Consider the following 22,980-nt stretch of genomic DNA (forward strand, 5'->3'; position numbering starts at 1 on the left):
GCTCAGAACGTAGAGGAGGGTTTCCCGTGGGAGTTGTTGTTTGCAGATGATCTGGTGTTGATTGCGGAAAGTATGGATGGACTGAAGGAAAAGATGAACAAGTGGAAGGAATGTATGGAGACAAAAGGTCTGAAGGTGAATATAGGAAAGACGTAGGTGATGGCAAGTGGTAAAGCATGTGGTGAGGTGGAAAGAACTGGGAAGTGGCCATGTGCTGTGTGCAGGAAGGGTGTCGGAGTGAACTCCATTCAATGTACAATGTGCGCTGAGTGGGCTCATCAAAAATGTAGCGGTCTGAGAGGGTCATTAACCAGTGTGGCAGCTACATTCAAATGTAAGGTGTGCACAGAGGGAGCTGCAGACGGAGGAAATGTTGAGTTGGATCTTGGAGATGGCGTGAAGCTGGAAGGTGTGAAAACATTTTGCTACCTCGGAGACATGCTGAATGGAGAAGGTGGATCAGACTCGGCAACGGTTGCTCGAGTGAGATGTGCATGGAAGAAGTTTCGGGAACTGAGTAGCGTGCTGATGAGGAGGGGAGTGTCGTTGAAGCTGAAGGGAAAGGTGTATGCTGCATGTGTGAGAAGTGTTATGATTTATGGGAGCGAGACATGGGTTATGAACGTAGAGCAGCAACGAAGGCTGGAAAGGGTGGAAATGCGAATGGTTCGATGGATGTGCGGAGTATCGTTGAGAGAGAGGAAGACAAATGATGAATTGCGAAAAATGATGGGAATAGAGCCTGTGATTGATGCTGTGAAGAGGAACAGGTTGAGATGGTTTGGTCATGTGTTGAGGAAGGATGAAAGTGACTGGTTGAGAAGAGTGATGGAAATGAATGTAGAAGGAAGTAGAGGACGGGGAAGACCGAGAAAGACTTGGCTAAAGATGGTGGAAGAAGAAATGCGGGCAAGGGGGTTAACAAGGAGAGATGCAGAAAATAGGGCAAGATGGAGAAGAATGTCATGGGGACTGCAAGGCTAACCCCCGCTCTAGCAGGGAAAATGGCCTTAAAATGCATGTTGTGGTGTTGTGTGTCTGTTGGTCTGTGAGTACGATATCTCAAAAACTTATGAATGGATTCGGGCAAACTTGTTGGACAGGTTGGATGTGTGACAAGGATTGATTGTTTTGGTGAAGATCCGGATCCGAGTTTTTTATTTATTTCTCAAGTGATTCTTCACCATTGAGAGATGGAACCAAAAACGATATGCAGTATAGCACAATATTTCAAAAAGTTGTGGACGACTTGTGGCAAAACTAGGTAGGTGAGTTGCTAAGGCGACAACAACAAGCCAATTTGATTTTGGTTCAGGTCCCGATCCAGATCTGGCCTATCATTGGATTGCAAAACGTAAACTGTTCTGCCTGGTGCCGTGGAGTGCCATTCTAGTTCTTCCTTCCTTTCTTCTGTGTAAGAGCTGCTTCATCAGGATAAGGATTACCGCACTGTGATGTTTATCTTTCCTGTAGTTCATGTTTATCTTTTCCTCCTGTTACTCTTACTCCCCACCTCCACTTCACCTCTGCCTGAACAGCTTGCTCTCGATATCTGGCGGAGGTTGATGATTGAGCTCCTCAAGAGGAATATTGTTCACTTGTTGCTGCGAGAAATAAAAAGGTGAGTTATTGTGAGGAGTAGATGTCTGGAATTGGGTGGGGGTGGGTGGATTTGATGAAGTGAAGTGGAGAGAGTAATAGTATTCCTTGCAAGAGGAAGAGGAGTGACTAGGGTTTATATACTACTAGCAGAAGTACCCGGCATTTCCGGGCGGGGGAGGGGAGGGGAGGGGAACGGGGGGGAGGGGAGAAGTGGGGGGGAGGGTGAGGGATGGGAAGGGGTGGGAGGGGGGAGAGGGGAGAAGAGGGGGGGATGGGGAGGGTGAGGGATGGGAAGGGGTGGGAGAGGGGAGAAGAGGAGGGGATGGGGAGGGTGAGGGATGGGAATGGGTGGGAGGGGGGAGAGGGGAGGGGAAGGGGGGAGGGGAGGGGTAAGGGGTGGAGGGTGAGGGATGGGAGGGGGTAGGGGTAGGGGGGGGAGGGGTAGGGGAGGGGGGAGGTTACATTACACCGATTTACATTGAAAACTGCTGAAATATGTACGCAACTTCAACTTAGCACAGTTTAGTAAATACTCGAGATAAATCCATGCGGTAAAAGATTGCTGAGAGTTGCTAAGACCTACGACTTAGAAATTCCACCTGGACACACTTCAGGGGGCACTTTCAAAGGGGAGATGTGCTTATTCTTTCTAAAAAATATTTTAGGTGTGGTATAGACACGATATTTGCATGCATCGGTTTCAAAAATCGAGCAAATATGGTAAATATTACTCACGTGAAACCAGGATCCGTCTCGGTGGTAGCCATGAGTGTGTAGATGTCACATGATCAGTCATGAAGAGTGGTTAAGTCCAAAATATGACATACCATGGCATAAAAACGATTTGCCCGCAAAGCATTGCACCGCAACGGCGGTCACAGAGTGCCATGCACAGCGTGACGTAACTTGACTTGACTATATCGTAACTATAGCGTAACTATAGACTAAACTATAGACTATAGCGTAACTTGACTATATCAGATGTTTGTTGAGCACAATGGATTGATAATATTTGCTTTGGCGACCTTTAATTTTATCAGCCTTATAAGACCCATATTGACATTGTTGTTTACGTAAAGCCAAATGTCATCTGATATTTTCAAAACGATATATTATTTGAACACATTAATGCATCGAGACTGTGGCAGACAGGCATCCTGAACCAAAGGGTCAACATCTGTTCAAATCTGTAATTGGCAGCCATCCTGGTTCATGTGCTCGGTGGTAAATTCATTTGCGCTGGCCGATATCTCATGCCGGTAGCACCGCCCTTTGCCAATCACGTACATCACAGTTCCCATGGTCCATTACAGGGATGTGGCCATCACATTATCATGGCTCATGCAATTTGTCTTGTGCCACTTGTGATGGTTGGATTGTTTTCTTTCCTGTAACTCATTTTTATAATCGCTCCAGATGTTTAGGTCCTTCACCAAACATTTGTCAAATTGCTTCATTCTTGACTCATCTGACTATTTCCTGTTTTATTTTGTAAAGTTTACACAGGGATCCTGAATTTTTTCACTGTTCTCTTCGCAGTGATCGGTGTGGAGAATGTCCAAATCAGAAAATAATCCACGGGATTATTGATTCTTTTGTTCACGTTGAACAATATAAAAAAAAGTTTCCCCTCAAGGTACGGAATGGCTTTTTCATTAACTGCTCTACTGTGTTTGACCTTTGTTTCTCACCGTTTCAGAAGTTGCACTTTATTTTCTGAAAGGGTGGCTCTGAGGTAGCTCGTACTTCCCACTGAGTTGTCTAGATTGGGTTCGATTCCCAACCCGACTATCAAATGTGACCACAGTGCTCAGTTGATGGGTGTGCTGTCTTTTGGAAGGGGCGTGAAGCCGGTTATCGTATATGCTACCAGCAAGCGGAGTTCGTGTTTGAATCCCGGTCAAATACGCATTCGCCTGATGATTTCACACTTGCTATTTCTGTCTTGTTTGTCATATTTGTTAATTGTGCCATCAGCTTTTCATCATGAAATAATCTGTATCACATTTGGTGAAAATAAACGCTTAAGCTCAAGCAAATTCTCATAGCCAAAGGTTTTATATTGTGCAGCGATTTAATTAAATAATATAAACAAGAACGGCACTCAGTCGAGAGCATACAGTTGTTGCCAAAAAATAATGGCATGCTTGCACTTTTTTCAAATAACTCGCAATTTTCTCTAAAAATAAGTAGAAATTGACAAAACTATTTGGTCTCCACAATTCTTTATTTCACTGTTAATATTACAGAACCTTTGTTTTTGATTCAGAACTTAATATATCCTTTTAAATCAGAAAATAAAAAGAAATGGCATTGACAAAATTATTGACACCTTCGACTTAATATTTGGTGGCACAGCCTTTGGACAAAATAACTGCAGTCAAGCACTTCCTATAGCCATGAATGAGCTTCCTACACCTCTCTACTGGCAGTTTGGCCCACTCTTCTTGTGTAAACTGCTCCAGTTCTCCCAGATTTGAAGGGTGCCTTTTCCCAACTGCTGTTTTCAGATCTCCCCACATGTGTTCAATGTGATTTAGATCTGGACTCATTGCTGACCACTTCAGAACAGTCCAGTGGTTTGTCTTGAACCATTCTTGGGTGCTTTTTGAAGTGTATTTGGGGTCATTGTCCTGCTGCAAGACCCATGATATTCGACGGAGCCCCAGCTTTCTGACACTGGGTTGAACACTGCGCTCCAAAATGCCTTGGTGATCTCTTGATTTCCTGATGCCATGCACACATTCAAGGCAGCCAGTGGCAGCACAGCAACCTCAAAACATCACTGAACCTCCTCCATGTTTGACTGTAGGGAAGGTGTTCTTTTTTTTGAAGGCTTCATTTTGTTTTCTGTAAACATAGAGATGATGTGCTTAACCACAAAGCTCTAATTTGGTCTCGTCCGTCCGTAGGACATGCTCCCAGAAGGATTTTGGCTTGTTCAGGTGTGTTTTGGAAAACTCCAGTTGGGCTTTCTGAGCAGTGGGTTCCTCCTGGGTCTCCGACAATAGAACCCCCTTTCATTGAGTTGGTGACGGGTGGTGCGAGTTGAAACTGTCGTACCTTATGTCTGAATGTCAGCTTGAATCTGTTTGGCAGTTGATCGAGGTGCTTTCTCCACCATTTGAACAATCCTTCGCTTCAATCTTTGATCAAGTTTACTCTTGCGGCCATGTCGAGGGAGGTTAGCTACAGTGCCATAGGCCAAATACTTCCTGATAATATTGCGTAGGGTGGACACAGGAACATTAAGGTCTCTGGAGATGGACTTGTAGCCTTGAGATTGTCTTTGCTTGGCTTCAATCTTGTGTCTGACCTCCTCAAACAATTCTCTGGTTTTCTTTCTTTTTTCCATGCTCATTGTAGTACACACAGTGACACAAAACAGCAGAATGACTCCTTTTCTCTATTCAAACTGGTTAAAACCACCGTTTAGAGGCCATTTTTCCCCGCAAAGCAGGGGTTGGCCTTTTTCGGTGACCGTGGTTGTTGTTGTTTGGTCCCCTTTTTGAAGCGATGTTTTACGGCCGGATGCCCTTCCTGCCGCCAACACTGTTTGTCGCCTTTTTACGACACACAGGGAATTACCAGTGAATTGGTACTCAATTTGCCGACCTCGGAAGGATGACAGGCTGAGTCAACCCCCCTGGCGTTAATTTAGCAATCGACCGGGATTCGAACCCAGGATCCTTGGATCCTAAGCCGGCACCCTGACCGCTAAGCCAACACCAGGCTCAACACCAACACTATTCAAACTGGTTGAATGAGTGATTTTTATATTGCAGGCACCTGCAACTCACCACAGGTGAGTTCAATTCAAATGTAAAGGAGAATCACCTGCATGAAATCTAATTATTTTAACAACTTCTAAAAGGTGCCAATAATATTGTCCTGGCCATTTTAGGATTTTATGTGGAATAAGCAAAGATTTGGTAATTTTTTCAGCTTTTTTTGTTTTGTTCCACTGCAAACCAAAGAAATACATATGTGGATACCAAAATATTTTTTAATTTCAGCAATTTTCTGGAAGAAATGGTGCATTATTTGAAAAAGTGCAAGTGTGGCAATATTTTCGGCCACGACTGTGCCTCCACCTTGTTGGCTATATCACTCACTGGTGAAGAATCATTTAACACATTTTACTTGCTGTATCCGGATCCGGATCTTCAGCAAAATTGAATCGATTCTTCCTTGTCACACACACAACCTGTCCAACAAGTTTCGTCCAAATCCATCCATAACCTTTTGAGATATCCCACTACAGACTTGGCATTTAATATGGAATATTTTTTTTGTGGGGATGAACTTACTTTTCAAGATGACTTAGAACCAAAAGTTCATTGGAATTATGTTGAAATTATTCTAGATTTTGTTTATGTGACCTTTAAAAGAAACAAAAACCACATTTGACATTTCGAAGCAAATAAATTGATCCTTGAAAGTGATGTAAACTGATATCGAACTCAATTCACGGACAGTACTGTGTTAAACTTCTGAACGTTTTCCAGAAGTATCTCTTTATTTTGCACATCAGCCAAAAAAATTTTCAACAAAAACAAAAGCTAAATTATGACTGGGATTATGGACAGTAAAATTACAGTTCAGTACTTCGTGTAACCCCTACCAGCATTCAGGAGAGCACGTACACGTTGAGGCATGCTGTTCACGAGATTTGCCAAGGTTTGGACAGGAATTGCTTGCCATGCAGTGACAATAGTCTGCTGCAATTCACGCACAGAGGTCGGCTGCTGGTCCAAGTTGTCGATTTGACGCGTTAATTCTGCCCACAAGTTCTCTATCAGATTCATATCCGGGGACATGGCAGGCCACTCCATATGCTCTACACCAAGGTCAGCAAGAAAGTGTTGGATCATGCGAGCACGATGAGGCCGTGCATTGTCATCTTGGAAGACAAAGTTTCCTCGAAAGGCTGCACGAGCAAATGGAAGCAATGTTTCTTCCAGAATGACACTGTACTTGAACTGGTTCAGGTTTCCATTCAGAACAACCAGGTCAGTTTTGCCCCCTGCATGAAAAGCAGCCCAAACGGTCACCCCACCACCTCCAGCTTGGACTCTTGGCACTATACAATCTTCGTTGTGGGCTTCATGCACTTGTCTGCGCACTCGGACGTGGCCATCTTGACGATAGACCAGAAATCTAGACTCGTCACTGAAGGTCACGTGATTCCAGTGTCCTGGCTGCCATTGACGGTGCTCTCTGGCCCACTGCAATCGGCGCTGGCTGTGTTGTCTGGTCAGGCGTGGCTTTCTCAGGGGACGCCTGGCACGATAGCCTGCTTGAACCAGTCGTTGGTTGACTAGCCTTCTGGATACAGGCACATCTGTCAGTTGCTGCCACTCAGCCCTAAGCCGATTAGCTGACTTGGTACGGCCATTGCAGACTAACCGGTGCAGCTGGCGACCATCTCTCCTTGTGGCTCTGCGTGGACGTCCTGGCCTCGGTATTGGAGTAGGGACACCCCTCTGAGCATTTCGTTTCAGGATCTGTGACACCTGACCTTGAGTGATGCCATACTGCCGAGCAATAGCACGCTGTTTCATGCCAGAATTTCGTAAAGCCACCACTCCATGACAAACAGCATTGTCAAGTTGACGGACCATCTCCAGAGGAAGCGGCAATAACTTTTGTAGACGTGCAGCAGTTGTTTTCCACTAATACAGAACGCAACAACCCTTATATACCCGATTGTGAAGCCAATCGTCAAATGTACCTGTCCTTACATTTTGTCATGCCACCTGTGATATAATCCTGTTATTGACTTCTTGCTGCGAAAGACAATCAGTGACATGGTTCTTTCAACAAAGACATCACCGAAGGGTAAAATAAACTCACCAGATTGATATACTGAGTTCAGAAAGTAAACCCAAGGCAAGAAAAAAAATATGCCATATTAAATGCCAAGTCTGTATGTATCGTTTTTGGCCCTATCTCCCAATAGTGAAGAATCAGTTAAAAAATTATAGTAGCCGAATCCAGATCTTCACTAAAATCTAATCATTTCTTCCTTGTCACATACGCTACATCTCTGCCAAATTTCTACCGAATCCGTCCACAACCTTTTGAGATATTTTGTTAACAAACGGACAAACCAGACAGACAGGGGTGAAAACATAACCTCCATCCACCTTTGGTGGCGGTGGTAATCAGCTTCTCTCCCCACTCCATCCTTTGCGTTAATTGGGATGTAGAACGATTAACAAGTGATGTGATGATATGGAAACGATAGGAAACATCGGTGTTAAATGAAACATAAAATTAAAGCAACCAAAGTTTGAACATCAGCATTTTGTGTCGAGAGATTCAGATTGACAAGGTAAGATTTCATTTCACAATAGGTGATCCTTTAATTGCTTGCGCATCTCTGAAAGAACATTTTAATCGCCAAAGGAATGCTTTTCAATTATTCCACGTTGCATCCTAACATGTCCTTGTTTCCTTATCCTTTTTGCCGTGCTCCCCTTGGTGTTGTGAACGGTAAAACGCTGCTCAGTTTTACCAGGAGGTGTTTGAAAGTGACTTTTTGACAGAAACTGGAGAATATTACAACCAGGAAGCAACTCGACTCCTGCAGGCAAATCACTGCTCACAGTACATGAAGCAGGTGAGTCAATAATCATAACAATTACACTATTTCCATAATAATCCGTCACTTCCGTCATCTTATCTTATTCAGTGAGTCTGTTAGAATAATTTTGGCAGGCTGAGCCATGGTACACGAGTCAGAGGTATGCGTTCACCCCATAGGCAAGGTCATGGTATTTGATTCAAGGTTCGAGCCTTTTCATTGGGTAATATTTGGTACTTGGATTAAATGTGTGGGCATCAGGTGCTGGCACGTCTGAAGGAAGAGGAGGTGCGCTGCCGCAAGTACCTCCACCCAAGCTCATACGGCAAGGTGATAAGCGAGTGCCAGCTGCGCATGGTATCTGACCACCTGAACTTCCTGCATGGGGAATGTCACAATATTGTACGGCAGGAGCTGAGAGAGGGTAAGTGCCAACCACACAGGACCTACCTGCCATTCCCTCATCATTGTGTGGATGGGAAAAGATGAATTTAGGGAATCATTAAATTAAGGTGATTTTGATTACAGATTCAATAAGTGGGGTCAAATTTTGAATGGAGCTTGCTTGATCGTTTTGCTTTTTAGCTCACCTGGAACGAAGTTCGGGGGAGCTTATGCGATGGCACGTCATCAGTCCGTCCAACAATCTGTCCATCAGTCCGTAAACCCTTGAAACTTCTTCTCCGAAGCTGCTGATGGGATTGCGACCAAATTTGGCACAAATTATATTTGCTGTGTTGTGACTAAAGTTTGTTGACGGGATTTTAAAAATCGGGGTCTAAGGGGGTTTACCGGGGTGAAAGTTAATCGAGGTTTGACCCCCACCCCCCCACACTCCCCCCCCCCCCCCCCCCCCCCCCCCCAAATAGATATTTGCTTTTTCCTCTGAAACTACACACACGATTTCGATGAAACTTGACCACAACCTTCATCACCCATGTTGTACCAATGTTTGTTCACGGCATGAAAAAAATCTGCCCCTTTGGTGGTCTGGGGGGGTTGCCTCCCAAAATAGGTATTTGCTTTCTTCTCAGAAACTACACACGCAATTTCGATGAAACTTCAACACAACCTTCATCACCCGTGATGTACCAAATGTTTGTTTAAGGCATTAGAAAAATTGGGGTCTGAGGAGGTGTACGGGGTTGGGGGGAGGGCGGGGTTGCCCCCCAAAATAAGTATTTTTTTTGTTGTTTGTTTAAAGTCTTATGATTATGTTAGTATGATTCTACATGCTGCCCTGTCTTCTAGCAACCATTGAAATTGGTTTAAAATACCTCTAGTCAGTGCAGTATACTGTTTTTTTCTACCAGCTGAGCGTCAGGGGTATTGCCCCTATGTTTTATTTAGTGTTGTAAATACAGAAGAGTCAGACCCTTCGTAATTCAGAACAACTGCTTGCAACAAGGGAAGGGAATTAGATTCAACTACAGTAAGTGTACGGACATCAGATGTAGAGCAGACCTGGCCTACAGGCAGATTATCCCACCCTTAGGGTTGTTAATGAGCCAGTATGGTTTTTACCGACAATGCAATAGTGGCATGGCAGTTCTTCCAGTGTCTTCACCAAATAGCCACCACTCTACCCAAACATTGTGATGTCAAAGCAAGCTCCTTATGATGTCAAAAAGACCAATTTTGGCTCGAATTGTGATTATGACCACGTGCTGTGATTATTTGACCCTTTGTTCAATGAGATATCCTGTGTTATCTGTCCAGGTATGGTTTCCTAATGTCCTTGTGAATCATGTGAAAGTATAGTCAAACAAACCTGTGTTAACAACCACCTGTCTATGACAGCCACAAAAATTCCCCACACAGAAAACCTACACAAAGTCATCCTTCTTTACATAGCAGCCACCTGTTTAATGTGACCAGTGGCCATTTAAGTTGCTTCCCTCGTCAACCTTGAGACCATACACAACGGTCATTATTTCAAGTAAAAATTCGAAATCACTCACTTAGCTAACATAGCTTCCTAGATGCTCATATATAATATTTTTCATACACAAAAAAGAAAACACTTACTGATGACTTTAAAGGGTTGTAAAGTTTGCCGAATGAACGCTTCTCAATAATGAAATTGATAGTGCACGGTGCAGGCACTATTGTTCATAATGCCCCTTTGCACAGTGCAATCACGTTTAATCACGTTCAATCACGACAGCAGTTAGTTGCCAACAATCGCAACTGCTCATCCTTACGATCGATACAGTGCTTGGGGATCTTTTTCGTCGTCTTCTTATTTTAAAGTATTTTTATGGCGTTTTCATAGCCACAAGGCTCTATATGCGCCACGCACTCCAGACATAACAGCGGTGAACGAAGGCGCCTTTATGTAATCCATAATGCTGTATGGATTTCCCGCTTTGTTTTTTTAAATCTCAGAACTGCCTCGCAGACTCGGGAATGCTTCTGGTTCAAATGGCCAACAATGTTCGGCAGATCCGACATGCCGACCTCACCTTTTTAATACTTTGAAATGGACTCAATCTGGGTCTGTCATATAGAGGGAATTTTAAAAACAGATTGTTTAAATCTTAGGGTTTCCTACAAGTATCGCAGGTCCCAATAGATTGACGCCCTATCCTATGGCTGTATGAATTATGACAGAACAGAAGGAGGGACGACAGCCTGTCTTAAATAAATTAATACGGTTAATTGTAAGGATCGCTGATTTCTTTAAATTTTCAGATTTCACTCCAGATTTCAACATTTATTCGGTCCATGAGATGCGATCGTCAAATCCGAAGCCAGATTTTGATTATATAATTTAATTAGTCCGTAAGTGGTCATCGTGGTTCCAAGGCGAGGGATTTTTGAGCAGGCCAAATAAAATGGCGGCTTAAGAACCCAGCGATGTGACAAAGGGCAAACCAAGATGGTGCACCGCCGCTTTTTTGTGATGAGCATCCCCTAAATTATCTTCAAAAAGGATTTTTAAACACACCCACACACCTAGTTTTCTTTAATGCAGTCCCTTGGAGTTTGCATGGTATGCATACAAAGCTTTGGTCCGCTATGTTTCATGGTTTTGGAGTAATGGAGTAATTTCGTTCGTTCTTTGACCACGTGTTTCGTCCCACCCATTTTTTTTTCTCTCCTTCCTTCATAACTCAATCCTCTCCAGCCGACACCTTTCCAATTCCGGTTCTCACGATACTTCTTCAACTTTATCCTTCTTCCTCTGATCCACTTTCACCTAACCTTCAAAAAAACATTAATGAAGAATTTAAAAAGTAGGCCTCTCCCGTACTAACACATTTGCTTATACAACTCCCTGTTCCTTCGGTCTCTGCTCTTCTGCCTGTCAATCTCCTATTCTTCTGTTCCTGCTTCTGAACCTGTGCTGGAATCCTTAATCCCCCTTAGGAATCCTTCATGCCCTCATTTAGGGAATTTCCCCAGATAGTTTTCATCGTTTAGTTTTAAAATGTTCAAATTTTCCCCTGAAGTGTTGTATTCTGTTGAATATTATAACACACTTTTCTTCTTCTTCTTTAAAAGGTTGTTTTCGATTTGCTCACCAGATCTCATTTCAAAAAAAAATTCAATCGCTTACAGTTCTTCCCTCCTACTTTCCCTAAACTCACCTGCATTCCACCCCACTTCCAACGTTTTCAAACGGGTCTCTGACTTGAGAATCACAAGAAACTCATTTTTCAATCAATGTTCGTTTTCCATTAATCGTCCAACACTTTCTAAAATCCAAACTCATCCTTCCCCTCCTAAACAACCCCCCCCCCCCCCCCACCCATTTCTTTCAAATCTCCCCCTTTGCCCCTCCCCTCCTAAACTCCCCCTCGCCCCTCCCCTCCTAAGCTCCCCCCTTCCCCCCCTCCTAAACTCCCCCCTCCCCCCTCCATTTCAAAACTCCCCAATCTCCTTTTTTTCTCCAATTCTCCCCTCTCACCCCTCCTCAAAGCATCCTCCCTGCTTCCTCTCCCTTCCAACTCTTACCTTCATCTCCTCCAACCTTCTTCCTCGCTCTTCCCCCCCCCCCCCTCAAACAACACCTCACTGTGCCTCATCCAATCACCATCAAACCTTTTGTCCTCCTCATCCTTCCCTTTCTCCAAGCTCTTCTGAAATCTCTGACACACTATCAATAGCTCTGACCTCCTCCTCCTCTTCCTCATCTTGCCCTGCCCCTCCCCTCCCCTGTCTTGTATCTGATGCTTCCCCTTCCTCTTCCTTAACGGTGTGGACCTCAAACATCCGGGGCCTTCGCTCAAACCTGATTGATCCCTCCATACAGGGTGCTTTTGACAAACCAGACTTGATCTGCTGAACAGAAACGTTCCTCCTTCAAGATGTCTCTGAGTCCTTAATATCTCTCCCTGGTTACTCCCTCCAGGTTACCATGTTTTATGGTATGATAGACCTGAGCCTTGTCCTGGAGGTGGGGTAGCTACAGTGCATTCAGATAGTATTCAGACCCCATCACTTTTTTAACATTTCGTTATGTTGCAGCCTTATGCTGGAATCGTTTAAATTCATTTTTTCCCTCATCAATCTACACTCAATACCCCATAATACCAACCACCTTTAGAGGCCATTTTTCCCTGCAGAGCAGGGGTTGGCCTTTTTCGGCACCGTGGCCCCCTTTTTGAAGCAATGTTTTATGGGCGGATGCCCTTCCTGCCGCCAACCCTGTTCGTCGCCTCTTGCGACATACACGGAATTACCAGTGAACTGGTACTCAATTTGCCAACCTCGGAAGGATGACAGGCTGAGTCAACCACCCTGGCGTTAATTCAGCGATCGACCGGGATTCAAACCCAGGATCCTAGGATCCCAAGCCGGCACCCGAACCGCTAAGCCAACACCAGGCTCTCAATACCCCATAATGACAAAGAGAAAACAGGATTTTAGAAAGTTTTGCAAATTTATTAAAAAGATAAAACTGAAATATCACATTTACATAAGTATTCAGAACCTTTGCTATGACACTTGAAATTTAGCTCAGGTGCCTCCCATTTCTCTTGATCATCTTTGAGATGTTTCTACACCTTGATTGGAGTCCACCTGTGGTAAATTCAATTGATTGGACATGATTTGGAAAAGTACACACCTGTCTATATAAGGTCTCACAGCTGACAATGCATATCAGAGCAAACCCAAGCCATGAGGTCGAAGGAACTGCCTGCAGAGCTCAGAGACAGGATTGTGTCGAGGCACAGATTTGGGGAAGCTGACAAAAAAAATTCTGCTGCATTGAAGGTTCCCAAGAGCATAATTCCATAATTCTTAAATTCTTATTTTTTTATTCTTAAATTCTTAAATTCTTAAATTCTTATTAAATTCTTAAATTCTTAAATAAAATCCCACAGAATCTTGTTTCTCACAGTCTGAGAGTGCTTTAGGTGTTTTTTTGCAAACTCCAAGCGGGCTTTCATGTGTCTTTCACTGAGAAGAGGCTTCCGTCTGGCCACTCTGCCATAAAGCCCAGATCGGTGGAGTGTTGCAGTGATGGTTGTCCTTTTGGAAGTTTCTCCCATCTCCACACAGGATCTCTGGAGCTCAGCCAGAGTGACCACCGGGTTCTTGGTCACCTCTCTTACCAAGGCCCTTCTCCCCCGATTGCTCAGTTTGGCCGGGCGGCCAGCTCTAGGAAGAGTCCTGATTGTTCCAAACTTCTTCCATTTAAGAATTATGGAGGCCACTGTGCTTTTGGGAACCTTCAATGCAGCAGAAATTTTTTTTAGGCTTCCCCAAATCTGTCCCTCGACACAATCCTGTCTCTGAGCTCTGCAGGCAGTTCCTTTGACCTCATGGCTTGGTTTTTGCTCTGATATGCATTTTTAGCTGTGAGACCTTAAATAGACAGGTGTGTGCCTTACCAAATCATGTCCAATCAATTGAATTTACCCCAGGTGGACTCAAATCAAGGTGTAGAAACATCTCAATGATGATCATGAGAAATGGGAGGCACCTGAGCTAAATTTCAAGTGTCATAGCAAAGGGTCTGAATACTTACGTAAATGTGATATTTAAGTTTTTTCTTTTTAATTAATTTGCAAAACTTTCTAAAATCCTGTTTTCTCTTTGTCATTGTGGGGTATTAAGTGTAGATTGATGAGGGGAAAATGAATTTTAACGATTTCAGCATAAGGCTGCAACATAACAAAATGTGAAAAAAGTGAAGGGGTCTGAATACTTTCTGAATGCACTGTATCTTTATCAAAAACTCTCTTCCTCACTCTCCCTGCAATGCCCTCTCTCCACCTCACTCCCAGGAGTACCTCCTGGCTACGGCTTCCCCTTCGCTCCCACCTTTTGTTCATATGTGTGTTGTACTGTCCACCAAACAATGATGACTCCATTTTCATCTCACTGTCTGATAACATGGACTAACTTCTATCAACTCATCCTAACTCTCTCTTCTTCATATGTGGTGATTTAAACTGTCATCATGCCAGCTGGCTGGGTGTGGGTACCTCTCACCAGCCATGGCACTTCAGCAAAGGACTTCTGCGACTCACTGGGACTGACACAATCTGTCAATTTCCCGACCCAGATATCAGTCAACGGAGCATCTCCTCTTCTAGACTTGGTTATGACAAACTTCCGTGCAAATGTCTGCTGCTCTTCTTCTGCACCAATCGGTTCAGCTGATCATGTGCTTGTTAAAGTGGACATCTCTCTGGCCATTCTCAGAGAGCCCCCTCAGCGTCGACGAGTCTGGCATTTCACTCAGGCCAAATGGCACGGTCTTCAAGCAGCCATCAATCATCTGGACTGGTCTCCCATCTCGACTGCCTCTGACATCAACTCATCCTGGGAATTCTTCCAAAGTAAACTGCTCTCCCTCTCATGCACAGATTCAGCCCATCTCGTCTTCTGTTGTCATACCCTTCCTCCCGTCCATGGCACACAGAATCTTGTGGGGAGGCAGTTGCCCTGAAACAAGTTGCCTTCGCCACCTGGAAGGCAAATCCAACGGAAGGCATCTCATTTCCTTTCACAAACCCGGAACAAGTGTGTGTCTACCCTCAAGAGAACCAGTAAACAATATCTCTCCACTCTCAAGAGTGAACTCTCAAAACTGTCTCCCTCTTCCAAATCCTGGTGGTGTCTTGTCAAATCTGTTTCTGGTGTTTATTCCCCCTCCATCCCCTCCCTTACCTCAAACGGTTACACAGCTCACTCCGCACGTAAAAAATCCGAATGCCTCAACTCTGTGTTTGCCTCAAAATCTTGTGTCTCGAACCCATCTCTCTCTGTACCCACCTTACCCACTCGAACCCAGCTGCTCCATGTGTCCTTCTCGCCTGACAAGGTGAAGAGGTTTCTGTCAAACCTCGACTCTGAATCTGCAACTGGACCAGGCGGCATCGGCCCACGGGTCCTAAAATCTTGCTCTGCCACTCTATCTCACCCTCTCTCTGTTCTCTTCACCCTATCTTTTGCTCAAGGTCATCTGCCATCTGCTTGGACATCAGCCAACATTACCGCTTTACACAAAAAGGTGCAAAAACAGATCCTTGCAACTACAGACCAATCAGCCTGCTCCCAGTTATCAGCAAAGTCATGGAATCCATCATTGCTTCGGATATCAAATTATTCCTCTTCTCCAATGGCTTGATCACTGATCATCAATTTGGATTCAGACCAGGTCACTCTACTCTGGACATGCTGCTTCTGCTGTCTCAACAATGGATGGAGGTCCTCAATGTCAAACAGGAAATTAGAGCTGTGTCCCTTGACATATCACGTGCCTTCGATACGGTCTGGCACCCTGCTCTGCTCACCAAACTCTCCTCCTATGGTATCCATGGAAATCTCCATGCATGGCTTGCGGACTTTCTCTCTGGTCGTAGTCAAAGTGTTGCCCTGAATAGATTTCTCTCATCTCCCCTTCCTGTTCAGGCTGGTGTTCCCCAAGGCAGTGTTATGGGCCCTGTGCTTTTTCTGGTGTTCATCAATTATCTCTCCGACTCTCTGGAAAATCCTCTCCATCTCTTTGCTGATGACTCCACTCTCTGCCGCTCCATCCCTCATCCCTCAGATGTCTGCAGCCTCCTCACTCTCTGCAGACCTGGACAAAATCACAGACTGGTGAAACAAGTGGAACATGTCGTTCAATCCTGACAAATCTCACACGCTCACTATTTCTCTCCGAAAAGACCGTTTGGACAACCCTCTCATCTACTTTCTCAACAATCCTCTCCAAGAAGTTCTGTCACTCAAGCTCTTGGGTCTCTCAATCTGCCATGATCTTTCCTGGGAAAACCACATTTCAAATGTGACCTCCAAAGCCAGTCGCCGACTGGGCATCCTCCGTCGTGCGAAGTCCTTCCTTGGCACACCTGAGCTCCTCACCACATACAAGGCTTTCATCCGCAGCTCAATGGAATACTGCTCTCCCCTCTGGGCCGGTGCTCCTGCCTCACACCAGTTCGACTTCACGCTGTTGAAACCAAAGCGTTCAGAATCATTGGAATCTCCTGCGATGAAGCTAACTCTGAGGGCCTTTCACTCACTCACCGCAGGCAGGTTGGTGGTCTTTCTGTCTTCTACTGACTCCTCTCTGGCCTAGCCTCCCCAGCCCTGTCTGTGCTCTATCCCCCAAGTACTCCCACAGGTCGCACAAGATCAGCCAGCAAACCTCTTCTGGTGAAACTGGCAAAATTAGGACTCTCTGCTCACCTTCACTCTTTCATTCCTCGCTTCTCCCGCTTCTGGAAGAAACTCCCTCACTCGCTTCAATCCCACTCCTCCCTCCAGGTCTTTAAAACAGCTGTTCACCACCATCTCTTATCTTCCCCAATCCAAAACCTTGGATCTTTTCTACCCCCTGTTAATTCAGCCCAGATCCACTTTTCTGAAATACCGACTTCTTTCCTGGAAGTCCTAGCTGTGTCCATGTGTTTTTTTTTTTCCACTCCCACCCCACCCCCCCCCCCCTTCCCACGCCTCCTCACCCCAAGCCCTCTCCCTCACACAGATCTCCCGATGTTCCTGCTCTCAAATGTTGTACTTGTGTGCTTCTCCCTCTCTCCCCATCTTGTCTCCCATTCCCTTTATTATATCTTATGTGTCCGTTTGTTTTTTGTCATTAATGTTAGCTCTTACACGAGCCTCGATCTTGTATACAAAAAAAATAAATGGAGGAGACACGCACCCACTGACTGAGTGACTGACACACATTCTCCTTTATTATTATAGATTTGAATGATACATTTTATTTTTGGATTTTTTAAAAACATGCACATTGCATGAGAATTTTATTATGGCTCCTTGTCTCATCTCAATACCTTTTTCTTGTGGTTGTGCAGATATGGCCAACATGTATACACTACTGCGCACAGTTCCACAAGCGCTACAGCACATGGTGCAGGAGCTTCAAAGTCACATCCGAGATGAGGGTCTCAAGGCTGTGACAAACTTACCACAGGAAAATGTGTGGAGCTCCCTACTTCTCTCAGCACCATCACCATCCCCCACAATCCCTTGTAGTTTGTTAAACTACTCTCCTTCCTCCTCTCCTTCATGTTCTATCAGCACATGCCAGCCATCACTCCCCTCTCCCTGACCCCTCAGAAAACATCTTGTTTCATCACTTGTTTGTAATGTTCTAACAATCTGTAGAAGCTTATATGGTTCAAAATGTCAACACAAGCTGTTTTAGTTGGACAGGTCCAGACAAAGCGTTTTTGGTATTAGCCCTTTCGATCTGGCATTTCTGGGCGAGCCCTCATTTAAAAAAATAGATTTTTCTGAATTAAAAATGAACACTCTTCATTATTTTGGATTTATTTTCAAATGCTTAGCATTTCTCAAGTTGTGTGCATTCATCTTACTTCTCAACAAATGGGTCATTCTGCATTTTTCAATGAACTGTATTAAGATTAAGTTAGAAAGACTTTGCTATTTCTGTGGATATATCTTCTACAACTGTCTTTCAATTTCTTTGGTTGGCATCCTCAGTGGCATTGTGATGCTTTTGACATTGATATTATGATGATTCTTTTTTGTCATTTTGATTTTGTCACTTTGTTGTCATTTGCTTGTGACCAATGGGAGGAAAGAGGGTTGGGTGAGGGTGGGAACCTATTTGTGTTTTTATGCTTTCATGAGTCAGATTGCCTGGTTTAATTCATTTTTAACTCCAACATTACTACTTTATGCTTATTCGTTGTTGATTGTTTATTTTTCATTTGCAGATGCCCACTCAATTTGTGGAGTCGGTTTTGGATGTGCACGGTAAATACATCCAACTTATTGGCACACTACTTAATGGTGACCAGCAGTTTACCAGCGCCTTGGATAAGGTAGATCTCTCTGGAACACGATATAAAAATGTGAATTTGTCTCTTTTTGACGTCTTTGCTATGACAGAGATTATTCAACATATATTATATTTATCTAAAAAAGAGAAATGGCTTAATAACAGGCTAGGGCAAATTTTGGTGCACCCATATGTCCGAGTGCAGTTGAGTGCCCCAGTGTGTCTAAGTGCCGTGGAATGCCCCCGTGTGTCGGAGTGCCGTGGAATGCCCCCGTGTGTCGGAGTGCCGTGGAATGCCCCCATGTGTCCGAGTGCCATGGACTGCCTCCGTGTGTCCAAAACGGAGTGGATTGAATTGGATTGGAATGCCCTCAGGAGTCTGAGTGAAGTAAACCAAAGTTACCCTCCTGATTTGTTTTTCCTCTTTCAGGCCTGCTCAGCTGTTGTAAATCACAAGGAAAACAAATCAATCTGTAGGTCTCCAGAGCTGGTAAGTACTGTACTTATGCAATAAGATTGTGCTACTTTTACATGAATATTGCTTGTGGAAGCTGGTCAGCAAAATTTATTTCTGTTGGGAATTAATTTTGATTTTCATTCAGAAATGATGCTGCATACTCATATGCCACTGAGGAACGTGATGTGCCAAGTTGGTTATTCACGTTTCACCTGTAGGTTTAACTTTTCTCGTAACTCAATGACTTCATAAAGTTTTGGAAATCGACAAATTTGGGAGTGGGTGTCGAGCTTGCTATATGCTCGGACTCCTGTCCTCTTGATGTAAATGTGTATCATATAGCGTCACCTGGTGTAAGCCACCATTGACCATAAAAGCAGGGAAATTAACCCATCCATAAGGAGGAATTATTTGCTCGTCTTAAGGCCGCCGCACAGTAGCCGATGTTTGCCGATGCAACCCAACAACATTGCTTGCAACAAATCTTAAACATCTTGTTTTGTCAGAGACTGCCCCACACTTGACTTACGCTATGCCATTGTCGACAACACTATTTTCGGTAAACAAAATGGCAATATTAAGAAATGCGGGGAGAGGATGATAACGTTTTGGCACTCGTGCTGGTCCATCACCGACGGTGCGCATGGAGAGAGAAGCAGCTGTGGGGTAACGCCCTGGGTGCAGAGAAGGCCGGCTCAGAGAGCGTTCGAAGAACTTGCTGGTGGAACTTGCTGCAGAAGATATGGGAACTCATTTATATTTACCAGTAAATACCCGTTCCCTCGGTGAAAGTGCCACTGCATTAAACTCACAGTTCCGCCTCTTCAATTCTTGAAAAACGTGCTTTCAAAACGGGAATCTTTATGGTTAAATACAAACAACAACAACAACATGCATTTTAAGGCCATTTTCCCTGCTAGAGCGGGGGTTAGCCTTGCGGTCCCCATGACAATCTTCTCCATCTTGCCCTATTTTCTGCATCTCTCCTTGTTAACCCCCTTGCCCGCATTTCTTCTTCCACCATCTTTAGCCAAGTCTTTCTCGGTCTTCCCCGTCCTCTACTTCCTTCTGCATTCATTTCCATCACTTCTCAACCAGTCACTTTTATCCTTCCTCAACACATGACCAAACCATCTCAACCTGCTCCTCTTCACAGCATCAATCACAGGCTCTATTCCCATCATCTTTCGCAATTCCATCATTTGTCTTCCTCTCTCTCAACGATACTCCACACATCCACCGAACCATTCGCATTTCCAACCTTCGTTGCTGCTCTACGTTCATTATGGTTAAATAATGGTTAAATGGCCATTCATTTTTGTTCCAAGTGACTCGATTATTAGCTTTATGTCGGTATTGTTCTTATTTGAGTGAGTCACAATAGCTGCGTTTTTTTGTCCACAGGTAATGCTGTACTGCAATATAAACAAGCACTGACTGACCAAACCCTGGTGTTGGGCTAGCGGCTAGGGTGCCGGCTTAGGATCCTAGGATCCTGGGTTCGAATCTCGGTCGATCGCCGAATTAATGCCAGGGGGGTTGACTCAGCCTGTCATCCTTCCGAGGTCGGCTAATTGAGTACCAGTTCACTGGTAATTCCCTGTTTGTCGTTGAAGGCGGCAAAAAGGGTTGGCGTCAGGAAGGGCATCCGGCCGTAAAACATTGCTTCAAAAAGGCGACCAAAAAACAACAACTACCACGGTCCCCGAAAAGGCCAACCCCTGCTTTGCGGGGAAAAATGGCCTCTAAACGGTGTTTTTTTTTTTACTGACTGACCACACACACACACACACACACACACACACACACACACACACACACAGACACACACACACACACACACACACGTAGATGTCAATGTAATGTAAAGGCAAAGTCTTTGTCATTTAATTTTTTTTATAACACTATTTTATTACTTCTTATGGTTTGTTAAATGCGGGCAAGGGGATTAACAAGGGGAGTTGCAGAAAATAGGGCAAAATGGAGAAGATTGTTATAGGGCCCGCAAGGCTAACCCCCGCTCTGGCAGGGAAAATGGCCTTAAAATGCATGTTGTTGTCATTGTTGTATGGTTTGTTAAATACAGGAAGCAGAGGGCAGGTTCAGGCAACTACATTGAACTTTTATAATACCCATTTGGGCTTCAAACTTCACAAAAGCTGTAACTTTTTTCAATGCTGCAGATGATATGACACAACGGCCAGAAGCTGCTGCTATCTGAAGTTTAATTTGTTCATAGATTTTTCTGCTTCGGCAATTGTCGGAGACTGCAGCACACTACACCATTATGCACGATTGGAAAGGGTGACTTGTCGTAAAAGTTGGACATGTTCAAGTTGTACGATTGTCGCCAATGCACCTGGAAAAACTAGTTGACAAGGCTTGTCAACCGCCGCACATTCCAACTAAGCTATCACTGACAATCTTGTCGAATTGTGTCGGCAAGTGTGTGTCGGGCTTCGTGGAATAGTACCAGTTGTGCAATGAGATGTTTGAATCATGTGTGCTTGGCAGACAGACCTTGGTTTCTTCTTAACTGGCATGCAATGTGTGCACTGGAACCAAACAATAATGCCTTCTATAGGATCCTGAAGAGAGGCGTTCGTTAACTTGAGTAGATTTTTGATGTGGGCAGTATGGAGACGGTGTGTTGCGAGTTGGAGAAACAATGCAGGTCCGTTTGCCCGTGAGCAGCTGGCGAAGTATTGCGATGGTTTGCTGAAAAAAACGGCCAAAGGAATGACGGAGAATGAGGTGGATGACAAACTCACCAACTCCATCGTTGTCTTCAAATACATCGATGACAAAGATGTGTTCCAGAAGGTTTTGCTTTTCCTTTTGATCATCTTGATTTTTTTTGGATATTTACTGAAAGAGCAAGCTATTTTGGGGATATGCAACATGGCTTCCTCTCACCAACTTGCTTTCTTTTGTTTCCTTGCTGTACCAGTTTTATTCCCGAATGCTTGCCAAAAGGCTTATCCACGGCCTGTCGATGTCAATGGATTCTGAGGAGTCCATGATAAACAAGCTAAAGGTGAGGTAGCAGGTGTTTGCGTACGTGCGTGTTTGCTCTTTGTTTGTAAACTGAGAGTAAACCTCCACACACTCGTCAATATATGTGATGTAAACCTTCTCCACACATTCATCAATGTACAGGTTCTGGTTTTCAGTTTAAACTTAAATGAACGCAATAACCATGAACAATACCCTTTGTTCATTGGAGAATATTAAGGTGATATTTCGTCCGTTAATTTTTTTGAAACAACTGAGGTGACGTCATCCTGATACTTCCATAGGTGGGGACCAGGAAGGCTTGCATGTGATGCCTCTCTGAGCTTTCCCCAACGGTGTGCTAATGCCTGACAGCATGGTTGTCTTGTTTTTCTCATTGTTGATTAATTACGCGATTGGAAGAATGCACGATAGTTAGTTGACAGCATGTTGTTGCAGCTCTGAGGTTAGTGTTTATGTCATACCATGCGCAAACCATGTCTCGGTCCAAGAGGTTTTCCTGGCCTGATTTCCTCACTCTGGATGAGTTTGTGGAGCAAAATCGGGCCAATGGAGACGTTACATACAGGGCTTGTGAACCGCTGATAACCCATTTTATGACTCTCAAATAGGGAATTTCAGAAGTGTTCCAAAAATCTTTTTTAAAGCTATCAAATGTCATAATTATACCAGCTTACAATTTTTTTTTTTTTATGCCACCGGCCACCTTCGGGTTGTCCGTCCGTCCTTCCATCCGTCCGGGCTAAACCTCGTTTTTCTCAGCAACCACATGTCCAGTTAAGACACCCATGCAGACTGTTTTTTATCACAATTGTGACATCATAGGTCACGTGGTGTGGCAGCCATCTTGGAATAAACGCAAATAATTAAAGAATTATTTCTCGGAAACCGCTGAATGGAAAAATTTGAAACTTGGCACATTGTCAAGTACTCCCAATGGGGAACAAAAGTATGATAATGATGACATCATAGGTGAAGTGGTATACCAGTCAAAAATGTTATCAAATTCCTTATCCTAAAAATCTGAAATTGCATGCACATGATCGATTACCCATTTGTATTGAAATATGAAATTTATGACAT

General features: G+C 44.2%; 1 protein-coding gene across 6 annotated transcripts in view; it reads left to right on the forward strand.

Moving 5' to 3' along the window:
- The window catches only part of CUL2 (cullin 2), a 70,590-nt gene that overhangs the window by 24,176 nt on the left and 23,434 nt on the right, over positions 1-22,980 (forward strand). For all 6 annotated transcript variants that reach the window (XM_078781993.1, XM_078781995.1, XM_068122710.2 and 3 more), the window contains 9 exons: positions 1,539-1,621; positions 3,142-3,238; positions 8,117-8,227; positions 8,453-8,615; positions 17,473-17,597; positions 18,361-18,468; positions 18,856-18,915; positions 21,577-21,705; positions 21,833-21,919. In XM_078781993.1, the coding sequence (XP_078638119.1) occupies positions 1,539-1,621; positions 3,142-3,238; positions 8,117-8,227; positions 8,453-8,615; positions 17,473-17,597; positions 18,361-18,468; positions 18,856-18,915; positions 21,577-21,705; positions 21,833-21,919 (963 nt within the window). The remainder of the gene's footprint in view (positions 1-1,538; positions 1,622-3,141; positions 3,239-8,116; positions 8,228-8,452; positions 8,616-17,472; positions 17,598-18,360; positions 18,469-18,855; positions 18,916-21,576; positions 21,706-21,832; positions 21,920-22,980) is intronic.

This window comes from Myxine glutinosa, chromosome 7 (genome assembly GCF_964187855.1).
Source record: "Myxine glutinosa chromosome 7, kmMyxGlut1.1, whole genome shotgun sequence".
In the NCBI taxonomy this organism is placed as follows: domain Eukaryota; kingdom Metazoa; phylum Chordata; class Myxini; order Myxiniformes; family Myxinidae; genus Myxine; species Myxine glutinosa.